Source organism: Babylonia areolata, chromosome 5, assembly GCF_041734735.1.
Source record: "Babylonia areolata isolate BAREFJ2019XMU chromosome 5, ASM4173473v1, whole genome shotgun sequence".
Classification (NCBI taxonomy): domain Eukaryota; kingdom Metazoa; phylum Mollusca; class Gastropoda; order Neogastropoda; family Buccinidae; genus Babylonia; species Babylonia areolata.
The window spans coordinates 19,754,746-19,767,245 of NC_134880.1; the positions used below are offsets into that span (position 1 = coordinate 19,754,746).

Here is a 12,500-nt window from a genome sequence, read left to right on the forward strand (position 1 = left end):
TAGTTGGGACAGCAGTTGTTCTGATGGTCATAGTCGGACACGACTGACGATCATACACATTGTTGTGGCTGTTGTTGTTTTATGCGCGCAATCTCCTTATCCAGTCCTTCGACACCTCGCGATGGATCTGCAACGTAAAGGTAGTGTTGCTGTTGTTGTTGTGGTGGTGGTGGTGGTGGTTGCTGTTGGTGGTGGTGGCGGTGGTGATGGCGATGATGGTGATGGTGTGGTTGTTGATGCTGTGGTTGTTGCTGTTGTTGTTGTTGTTGTTATTGTTGTTGATTTATTTCATTACGACGGGGAATCTCCTCACCAAGTCCTTAGACCCCTTGTGATGGCTCTTCAATGAAAAGGTAATGTCGTTGTGGTTGTTTAATTTCATTGCGATGCGCGGTCTCCTCAACCGGTCATTCAACACATCGCAAAGCCTGTACAACGAACAGGTTGTGTTGTTGTTTTTGGTGGTGGTGGTGGTGCTGTTTTTTTGTGGTGGTTGTTGTTGGTGGTGGTGGTTTTGTTGTGGTTGTTGATTTTGTTGGTGGTGGTGGTTTTGTTGTGGTTGTTGTTGTTGTTGTTGTTGTTGGTGGTGGTGGTTTTGTTGTGGCTGTAGTTGTTGTTGTTGTTGTTGGTGGTGGTGGTGATGGTGTTTTTGTGGTTGTTGTTGGTGGTGGTGCTGGTGATGGTGTTTTTGTGGTTGGTGGTGGTGGTGGTTTTGTTGTGGTTGTTGGTGTTGGTGTGGTGGTGGTGGTGGTGATATGGGTGTTTTTGTGGTTGTTGTTGGTGGTGGTGGTGGTGATGGTGTTTTTGTGGTTGTTGGTGGTGGTGGTTTTGTTGTGGTTGTTGTTGGTGGTGGTGGTGATGGTGGTGGTGGTCAAGGTGTTTTTTGTGATTGTTCTTGGTGGTGGTTTTGTTGTGGTTGTTGTTGTTTGTGGTGGTGGTGGTGGTTGTGGTGTTGTGGTTGTTGTGGTTGTGGTGGTGGTGGTTGCTGTTTTATCTTTATTACAATACGCGCAGTCCCCTCACCCAGTCCTTCGACACCTCGCGACGGAAAGGTATCGTAGCTGTTGTTGTTGTTGTTGTTGCTGTCATCATAACTAAATGTCAAGTGGAGGAGGAGAAAATACCGGCGGGTGTGGGGAGGGAACCAGTGCGCTCAGATTCTCTCGCTTTCCTACGTGGACGCGTAACAAACAGGCGAACACTCCACTCTCTTTATAGATATAGCCAGATAGAGATAGATAGATAGATAGATAGACAGATAGATAGACATGCAGGCAAATATTATCACACCCTTCACACTTTCCGGGTGCAGATTTCACGTTTTGCTGTGGATTTCCCTAAATTGCTCTCCAACAAGGTTACTTGTGGCTTTGAATAGAGCGTGTTTCCATCTTTTCGAACAGAGAGTCAACAGGAACGCATGCGGTTATCACCTGTCCTAGACATTTTGCCAGGATGGGTTTTCTCACAATTCCAAGTTTTGCATCTTTCCCCCTCCAACCCCCCCCCCCCCCTCCCCCCCCCTCCCCTCATCCACACTAGTTCGGTTTTTTGTTTTCTTGTGTGGTTGGGTTTTTGTTGTTGTTGTTGTTGTTGTTTTATTTTTATTTTTTTAATTATTTTATTTTATTTTTATTATTATTATTATTTTTTTGTTTGTTTGCAGTTTTCGCAATCTTCAGCAAAAGTTCGTTTCAACATTAGTAAATTATTTTATAAAATCAGGTAATTTGTGTGTGTGTGTGTGTGTGTGTGTGTGTGTGTGTGTGTGTGTGTGTGTGTGTGTGTTCGTGTATGTATGTTTGTGTACGCGTGCGAACCCGTGCGTGCGTGTGCCAAATCCAATTACATCACAAACAAAAAAACAACAACAACAACAACAACAAAAAAACAACCCAACAAAGTGCATGTACCTTGCCATGCGCATGTATGCATCCCATGCACCTATACATAACTGTTCTTTTCCTTCCCATCCGAAACCCTAAACCCATGTGCACTAACCTTTCAACCACGTGTCTTGTCTCCCCTCGACAGTTCAAACAAGTGGAGGAGTACATGATCTACCGCAAACTGCCGCGGAGTCTGCGCCAACGAATCACAGATTACTACGAGCACCGGTACCAGGGCAAGATGTTCGACGAGTACACCATCCTGTCTGAGCTGAACGAGTGCCTGCGTTACGTAAGTCCTCTTGGTGATATACAGATAGATAGATAGCTGTTGTTGGTGCTCTACACTGATTGGCTTATTGACATTGACATTCTTGCTTATAGTCCAGCGCACCGCATATGGCAATACTTACAAGCATTGCCCAGCTAACTTTAAAAAAAAAAAAAAAAAAAAAAAAAAACAACGAGAGAGGCAAGGCCTTCAAGACTCACTTGTGACTGAGAGTAAAACACACAAGCTTTTTATGTATTGAGTATAATTTCAAAATGTAATGTTTAAGATGAGAAAGCAAATTAAGTCCCATAGCATTAATTACAGAGCAATTTCCCTTTTTTACTATCTGCACCAAAACGTTTCCAAAATAAATAAAACTTCCATGCTTAGCAAAAGAAGTTCCTGTTTGAACAAGAAATGATAATAATGACTGCTCTTGTTGTTGGGTCAGAATATCAGCTCAAAGTGCCAAGTTTAGAGAATACAAAAAAATATAAATATAACAGTAAATGCAGCTTGCATATAATTAGGCTTCATTTTTTTAAATTTTTTGTGCCCATCCCAGAGGTGCAATATTGTTTTAAACAAGATGACTGGAAAGAACTGAATTTTTTCTATGTTTATGCCAAATTTGGTGTCAACTGACAAAGTATTTGCAGAGAAAATGTCAGTGTTAAAGTTTACCACGGACACACAGACACACACACACACACACACACAGACAACCGAACACCGGGTTAAAACATAGAGTCACTTTGTTTACACAAGTGAGTCAAAAAAAAACCCCCAACAAACAAACAAAAACAAACCCACACCATCAATCGCTTAAACACAAAACTGTCATGGAGAAGAAAAAAAAAGAAAAAAAAAAAAGAAAGAATTGCAAAGCAACACAGTTCATTACAAAGTATCTTAGCCATTAAGCTCCTTTGGGGCAAATGAGACGGGGATGTTCTTGCCGAGGACGTTCGTCCTTTCACTTAATTCATGTGTGATCGAAAGGCTACAATAACGTCGCAAAGACTAAAAAAAAAGTTTCAAAAATAAGTCAAAGCCACATACACAAAATGCGGGGAAAAAAAAGTTTACAAGCACACAAAATTGCAGGGTGGACAGTTACTACCCGTCCCAGTGTTTGCAATATCACTACCTAGTCGCCAGAGCAAAACAATGCAAATTGTTCTTCATAGAATATAGGAAAAGGAAGAATAAAGTGTCAAGGCCTGCTGGAAATAATAAAGGGAAATGAACTAGAAAGGCAGAAAAAAGCAACCCCCCCACCCCCACCCCCACCCCCAAAAAAAAAGTACAGGAAGAAAAAAGACAGAAAGAAAGAGAGCAACAGAAAAAGTGAAATTTTAGGCACATAATTTTCAGAAAGCGAGGTGTTACAGAGGATGTTGTGTCTCCTTCTAAGATTTCTTTCACTGATAACAACAGGGAAATTTGCATCCTTTTCTTATATTTATCAACAGAGGATGTTGTATCTCCTTCTGAGATTTCTTTCACTGATAACAACAGGGAAATTTGTATCCTTTTCTTATATTTATCAACAGAGGATGTTGTGTCTCTTTCTGAGATTTCTTTCACTGATAACAACAGGGAAATTTGCATCCTTTTCTTATATTTATCAACACAGGATGATGTGTCTCTTTCTACGATTTCCTTCATAGGTGTGTTTGTATATATATATATATATATATATATATATATATATATATATATATATATATATATATATATGTGTGTGTGTGTGTGTGTGTGTGTGTGTGTGTGTGTGCGTGTGTGTGTGTGTGTGTGTGTGAATAATATATATATATATATATATATATATATATATATATATTTCATATATGCACACGCACGCACACACACACACACACCAGTTATATATATAGATAGATAGATAGATAGATAGATAGATAGATAGATAGATAGATAGATAGATAGATATAATTCTTTTTTTTTCATTTGTTTCACCGGTAAGTAGCAGGTAATGTAGGGTCGCCTTATTTCAAGATGTCCCACCTCATTCCTGACAATCAATCTTGCTTCGACTGGCTTCGATCACTACTACTGACGCATTACCGGGTGGTCTTCTACTTCTTCGTCCTAAGCTGCCAGAAGAAGCTAATGGCAGTTCTTCTTCCGATGCTCGCTCCAGGGAGGAGGGGTGTGGGGGTGTGAGGGTGTGAAGGGGGGGGGGATTACAAACGGATACCATACACGTATGGTTCCTCAGACCAGGCTCCAGACACCCCCCTCACCCCCCCCCCCCCCCCCCCCCCCCACCACCACCACCCCTTCTTCCTTCTCAGGCACAATCGGGATCGAAACGACACACAAGCTATGATAAGCCCCCCCCCCCTCCACCCGCCACCCCCCCCCCCCCCCCCCCCACACACACACACACCCTCCTCAACAACAAAAGGTCAATGGAATGACCCAGTGAGATGGGGGAAGGACGGGGAGGAGGAGAGGGGAAGGGAGTGGTTCACGGGTGGGTGGGCGGGGAGGGTGAGTGGGTGGTGGTTGTATGAGGTCTCCCACGAACAAGGCCATTAGAGAGTGATTAATGATTAGTGCCCCAGTCAGGCTGCAGGGCCCGAGATATGTGAATGACCTTCTAATGTTCCCTGGACACGTCCGGAGTTCTGATTAGCTCTTGTCAAGTGGAAGGTGGCCGCCCCCCCCCCCCCCCCCCCCCCCCCCCCCCCGGGATTTTTTTGCCTGGGCAGAAAAGTAGAAAAGGAAAAAAAAAATAGGTGGCGTGCGGGGCTGGGGGAGTGGGTGGGGGGGATGAGAAAAACCCCTTGATGGTAATGTTTGGGAGAAGACTTTATTTCGGTCTTGTCTGCAGCAGACCCTGTTCTTTCTTCCTTCCTTTCTTTTTTTTCTTTCCTTCTTTCTCCGCGTCTGTTCGTGGTGTGCTTGGATTTAACCCGGTCATTTACGCCTCTTTCAGATTAGTGGGGTGTGGAAAATGAAGGAGGAGGGTTAGAGTCCTTAGGAGGGCACAGTGTTCGTTCTGCTGATTTTTATAATTAACTGGTCAACGATTCTCTAAATATCTGAAAGCAATCTATCCATTTCGTATACTAATACTAATACCGATAATAATAATAATAATAATAATAATAATAACAATAATAATAATGTACATCTATATAGCTCCCTTTCTCACTAAGAGCTTAGGGCGCTTTACATGAAAGATAAATATTACAAGTAACATAAAACATTCATGACCACTCTCTCAAAAACCCCTCCCCCCACTCACACTCTCCATTTCCCACTCTACATACATCCAAAGTGAGCTGACATGGGCATGGGTGGTGTTGGAGAAAAGGAAGCTGAGAGTACTTATAGATAGGTTTTGAAAACAGGAGTCTTTAGTGATGAGCGAAAAAACAGAAATAGAATCAGATGCACGGATATGATAAGGAAGGTCGTTCCAGATGTGAGGAGCAGCAAAGAAGAAAGAACGTTCACCATAGGTTCTTATATTGACACGAGGAAGTTTCAAAAGGTAGCAGTCAGAGGAAGAGCGGAGATTATGTCTGAATCTATTACCGTTTTTTTTTTTTTTTTTTTTTTTTTCAATTCTTACAGTTTTATTCTTTCACACTTTAGTTCTTCTTTTCTTTATTTTTCTTTTCCAATTTCATCTTTTTTGTCGGAATTTAATCTCTCATTCTCGCTGCACGAGGGGCATCAATTTCACCCCTCTCTGTATAACGACCCCTGCAGAAAGATGTTGATGAATGAATGTAGGATTTGTGGAATGGATGGGTGAGAGATGGGGAATTTAAAAAAAAAAATGTTGAAATGAAAAAAAAATCACCCGTCGCATCCGAAAGACTAGCGTCCAGACCATCACTCAAGGTCTACTGGAAGGTGGGGGTTGGGGGGGATAAATATACCGGTCCATATTTTGGGAATAAAATTCATGGACACAAACGTCCTAGTCGGGCGCATTGTTTGTAGGCAACTGCTTAGTCTACCAATTTCCGCTTAAAAATCTTTACGCTCGACAAATTGTCCTTTCTTATTGCTACAGAAACAAAGACGCGCTTGCGAGACGCATGACAGGCGAAAGGTAATCAGAGGACATAACAAGGGCAGACAGGCCCATCTGCATGATCGATCTTGAGAACATACAAATATATTTGCATGGCCCCAGAAAGGGCTTGATCGCTTCAAACATTACAGAGACATAGACAAAAAGCGAGAAGAAGAGAGAGAAAAGGGAGAGGAAGAAAGAGGGAAAGACAGAGTGGGGGGAGGGATGTAGAGGGATTAGCGACGGAAAAAGCGAAAGAGAGAGCAATATATATATATATATATATATATATATATATATATATATATATATATATATATATACACACATATATATACACCATTGCCTGAAGAAGCTGTTTTTACTGCGAAAATTTGCTGCTTTTTTAAGAATACAAGTTTTAAGACATGTAGAGCCTACCGTTGTTGATATATATATATATATATATATATATATATATTATATATATATATATATATATATATATATATATATTGAACAAGACCTTTCCTTACATCTGTCAACACCTGGAGACACGGGAGAGAGAGGGAGAGGAGAGAGAGAGAGACTTGGACGTACATATAATATATATATATATATATATATATATATACATATATATACACACATACGTAATGCATAATTTATATGCATACATACCTCCATACATGCAGCATACGTACATACATACACATTAAGTGTAGCACGTACCACTTACGGATGAACAGTTGACATGTTGCTTCATCCCCACTGATACTTCCATCATTGTATTATTCACACCATCCACCGCCTTTCCGTATCCAGCGCTGTGTATTCCAATGGCCGTCAACATATCACAGCAACGAAACAGCTTAGTACAAGAAAAATAATTCAAAATGTAACAATACGAGATCAACACTTTTTTTTTTAATGCAGCCTGCCGTAGAAAAAACCCAACAAAAACAATTTAAAAAAAAAAAAAACAAACAAAAAAAAAAAAAAAACAACAAAAAACCATCAAAGACAACATAAACATATTAGCACATGTAATCGTGATATAGTCATGGGATAAGAATTGCTAATCGGGGACCCCGTTTTCAGTAATCTTTCTTTTGTTTTAGCGATCGTAAAAGAACCCACGGCAACAAAGGAACTGGCAAAACACTGTAGAGAGAAAGGTTTGACAAAAAGAAAAAAAAGTCACTTACGCGCAGAAAGGAAAACAATGTTATGAGCAAGAAAGGACACGGCGTTCTGTTGTTCACTGAGGAATTAAAAACATGCCAGAAAGCAACAATAATGGCAGTGCAGTATTAGTGGTAACAAAAGAGTGATAAGTTGATGGTGCAGTCATATCAAGCATACTGTTGGCTCTCTCTCTCTCCCTCCCTCTCTCTCTCCGTAACCCTTCCTCTTTCTCTCTCTCTCTCTCGCTCTCCCCCCTCTCTTTCTCTCTCTCTCTTCGCAACCCTCCGTAACCCTTCCTCTCTCTCTGTCTCCTCTGTCTCTCTCTCTCTCGCTCTCCCCCCTCTCTTTCTCTCTCTCCGTAACCCTCTGTAACCCCTCCTCTCTCTCTCTCTCTCTCTCTCTCTCTCTCTCTCTCTCTCTCTCTCTCTCTCTCTCTCTCTCTCTCCCCCCTCTCTTTTTCTCTCTCCGTAACCCTCCGTAACCCTTCCTCTCTCTCTCTCTCTCTCTCTCTCTCTCTCTCTCTCTCTCTCTCTCTCACACACACACACACACACACACACACACACACACACACACACACAGTCTCTCTGCCTCTCTTTTTCATTTTGCCACACACAAAATTAATTTTGTTTTACACACGGGACCTCCGCTTAATCGTCTGAAGCGAATGACTAGCACCCGACCACGACATAAGGTCCAGTGAGGGGCGGCGCGGAGTGTGGGCGGGTGGGGAGTAAAAACCCCGGTACGTATTCAGGACTCGAACCTTTGGACACTGGCTTCCTAGTCGAGTGCTTTACCACAAGGCCACCCGCTCCCCTGTAAACCCCACACTGACTGGTCTCCAAGCGCTTGGCGACCTTCAGACAATCGGTGCAGTTTGCATTGATAACAAATAATGACGGCCGTGTGAATAAATGATTCAGCAAAGCATGTAAACGGCTGGAGTTGTTCTTTCCAGCTTCCTGGAATTTATTGTCAAGCGCTCGTGTGATCGTGAAAATGAATAATGTGCCACCAGCCGCAGAAAAAGACAATAAATATTCATCAGGGCTTGCTCTGCATAAGGACAGTTGAGTTGGGTTAGGCAGTATCGGTGAATGACTTCAATCCATTTGTTTGTTGTTTTTTTCTTATTTGTGTGATTAATTTCTTTTAATGAAGCAGGATCGCGTTCGCGCAAGCAGACTCTAGAACAAACAAAAAAGAAGAAAAAGAGAGAGAATGAATGAAAAAATGAATGAATGAATCTTTATTTTCCAACGGTGAAGATATTAGCACTTTGGCCGACTTACACATCTGCCGTTGTTCTAAGAGACACACAAACATGTACGCATATATATATATATATATATATATATATATATATATATATATATATATATATATATAGAGAGAGAGAGAGAGAGAGAGAGAGAGAGAGAGAGAGAGAGAGAGAGAGAGAGAGAGAACAGGTGGAATTGAAAAAAGGCGGGAAAGACTGGAAAAAAAAAAAAAAAAAAACGAAAAAAAAACCTGCAACAGTACGCCAACCAACGAGCAAAAGACAAATACGCTTCGTAGTGTTTAATCAGTCTTTTCTTATTCAAAAAAGAATCTCTCTCTCTCTCTCTCTCTCTCTCTCTCTCTCTCTCTCTCTCTCTCCTTCTTCTTCTTCTTCTATCTCTCTCTTCTAGCTCGGTCTGAACATCTCTCAAAATACCTTTTTTTTTTCTCCACCCCCACCCCACCCCCCATTTCTCCGTCCCACCGTATTCACCTCTCTTTTTTTTAGCCCTCTCCGTCCCTTGCCCCTTCATCTCTTCACTCTCTCTCCTAATTCCCTCTCTCTCTTTACATCACGCACTCTCCTCCCCCTTTCTCTCTCTCTCTATCTATCTACCTTAGTATCACTCATGATCGAGAAATATCCGATGCTGAATGCACCTTGTTCATTGATGATAATAAGATGATCGGTGTATATCCGATGTTCAATGCACTTGTTCATTGTTGATATGATCGGTGTATATCCGATGTTGAATGCACGTGTTCATTGATCATATGGTCGGTGTATATCCGATGTTGAATGCACTTGTTCATTGATGATATGATCGGTATATATCCGATGTTGAATGCACTTGTCCATTGATGATATGATCGGTGTATATCCGATGTTGAATGCACTTGTTCATTGATGATATGATCGGTATATATCCGATGTTGAATGCACTTGTCCATTGATGATATGATCGGTGTATATCCGATGTTGAATGCACTTGTTCATCGGTAATATGATCGAGGTATATCCGATCTTGAATGCAACTTGTTCATTGATGATAATAATATGATCGGTGTATATCCGATGTTGAATGCAACTTGTTCATTGATGATAATAATATGATCGGTGTATATCCGATGTTGAATGCAACTTGTTCATTGATGATAATAATATGATCGGTGTGTATCCGATGTTGAATGCAACTTGCTCATTGATGATAATAATATGATCGGTGTGTATCCGAAGCTGAGGAGGAGGAATTTTTGTTTAATGTCACCGTCACACATATCGGTGATTGAAGACATTTTGTTAAAGTATTTATGAATACATCTGAGTATTATCGGTTAGAAGGGGTGGGAGATGTGGATGAATGGAGTGTTGGGGGAAACTGGGCAAATGAGGATAAAAAATGTGGGTGAAATTTGGAAGAAAAACAAAACAAGCAAAAAACCCTCTAAATACAGTTACAGGAAATTACTTAAAGGACTTGGTAAAAGAGAAGTCGTTAAACTGACAAGCGAAACAACTGATACTGAATGCAAAAAGTCAAAAACATCAACGTTCCGATGCTGAATACTATGCGATAACACCTCATTTCCATGGCTTGGATCGAATCCCAAAACAGGAGGTGGTGAACCACAACTGCCGGTCCCTGGTGGCCTCGGTTCCCTTCTTCACCAACGCGGACCCGGCCTTCGTGTCGGAGGTGGTGAGCAAGCTTCGCTTCGAGGTCTACCAGCCCGGGGACTACATCATCAAGGAGGGCACCATGGGCACCCAGATGTACTTTATCCAGGAGGGCATCGTCGACATCATCACCTCGGACGGGGAGGTGGCCACCAGCCTGTCGGATGGGTCCTACTTTGGAGGTGTGTTTTGTGTGTGTGTGTGGGGGGCGGGGTGGGGGGGAGGGGCAGGGGGGGGCCAGGGGGGGCGGGGTTGAAGGGGTTGGGGGGTAGGTGGGTGGGTGGGTGGGCAGCGTGTGTGTGTGTGTGTGTGTGTCTGTGTGTGTGTGTGTGTGTGTGTGTGAGCGCGCGCGCGCGCCTGTGTGTGTGTGTGTGTGTGTGTGTGTGTGTGTGTGTGTGTGTGTGTGTGTGTGTGTGTGAAGTGAAATGAACTGAACAATATTGACGGTAAAAGCATTAAGAACATTTACATCAAGTTTATCTCGATTAATCCTTTTTTTTCCTCATATGTATCATGCATATAGTATTACATATAATACCATATATCATATATGATGTATAAGTATTATATATGATATATATATACATATATAGATATATGTAAATATCCATTTATCATTTATACCTGGTTGTCTTTTTCTCAATCATATAGTTAATCATTTCCCAAAGATGTCTGGATTTATCATTAATATCTTTCATTTAAATGTCACATCGACGATGATAGTAAAAAACCGTTAGATAGACAAACATATTTATTGACAGTTAAACAGACAGACAGAGGAGAGAAAAGAGTGTGTACGTATGTGCGTGCGTGCGTGCGCGAGCGCGTGCATGCGTGCGTGTGTGCGTGCATGTGTGTGTGTGTGTGTGTGTGTGTGTGTGTGACAAACATATAGACAGACAGACAAACAGACGTATAACCTTCAAATGTCTTTAATGTTCTCAGAGTTTGGTATTTTATCGAAGATAGGCGCTATATATGTATCACTACTACTACTGCTACTGCTACAACTACTACTACTACTACTACTACTACTACTACTACTACTACTACTACAGCTGCTGCTGCTGCTGCTGCTACTGCCGCTCCTACTGATGATCATAATCATGTAATAACAGAAAAACTATAATCATAACCTCATTTAACACAAGATGAGCACACCTAATCCTTACCTATTTGTATTCTTTATCATCAACACCTTTGACGTGGCTGACTGGGATTAACACATCAGAAACATTGGAGAGAGAAGACTTTAATCCACTTTGCTTTCTAACCAACAACTAAAAAAATACCTGTCTGAGAAGACTTTAATTATGCCACTTTGCTTTCTAACCAACAACTAAAAAATACCTGTCTGAGAAGACTTTAATTATGCCACTTTGCTTTCTAGCCAACAACTAAAAAACACCTGTCTGAGAAGACTTTAAGCCACTTTGCTTTCTAACCAACAACTAAAAAATACCTGTCTGAGAAGACTTTAAGCCACTTTGCTTTCTAACCAACAACTAAAAAATACCTGTCTGAGAAGACTTTAATCCACTTTGCTTTCTAACCAACAACTAAAAAAATACCTGTCTGAGAAGACTTTAAGCCACTTTGCTTTCGAGCCATCAACTAAAAAATACCTGTCTGAGAAGACTTTAAGCCACTTTGCTTTCTAACCAACAACTAAAAAATACCTGTCTGAGAAGACTTTAAGCCACTTTGCTTTCTAACCAACAACTAAAAAAATACCTGTCTGAGAAGACTTTAAGCCACTTTGCTTTCTAACCAACAACTAAAAAATACCTGTCTGAGAAGACTTTAAGCCACTTTGCATTCTAGCCAACAACTAAAAAATACCTGTCTGAGAAGACTTTAAGCCACTTTGCATTCTAGCCAACAACTAAAAAATGCCTGTCTGAGAAGACTTTAAGCCACTTTGCTTTCTAGCCAACAACTAAAAAATACCTGTCTGAGAAGACTTTAAGCCACTTTGCTTTCGAGCCATCAACTAAAAAATACCTGTCTGAGAAGACTTTAAGATATTTTGATTTCTAGCCAACAACTAAAAAAATACCTGTCTGAGAAGACTTTAAGCCACTTTGCTTTATAACCAACCACTAAAAAATACCTGTCTGAGAAGACTTTAAGCCACTTTGCTTTCTAACCAACAACTAGAAAAAT

The 12,500-nt window shown here is 41.1% G+C and overlaps 1 protein-coding gene across 1 annotated transcript in view; it reads left to right on the forward strand.

The window, feature by feature from the left end:
- The window catches only part of LOC143282220 (uncharacterized), a 314,456-nt gene that overhangs the window by 297,396 nt on the left and 4,560 nt on the right, over positions 1 to 12,500 (forward strand). Inside the window, exons 9-10 of the mRNA XM_076587821.1 lie at positions 2,035 to 2,181; positions 10,273 to 10,516. Of these exons, the coding sequence (XP_076443936.1) occupies positions 2,035 to 2,181; positions 10,273 to 10,516 (391 nt within the window). The remainder of the gene's footprint in view (positions 1 to 2,034; positions 2,182 to 10,272; positions 10,517 to 12,500) is intronic.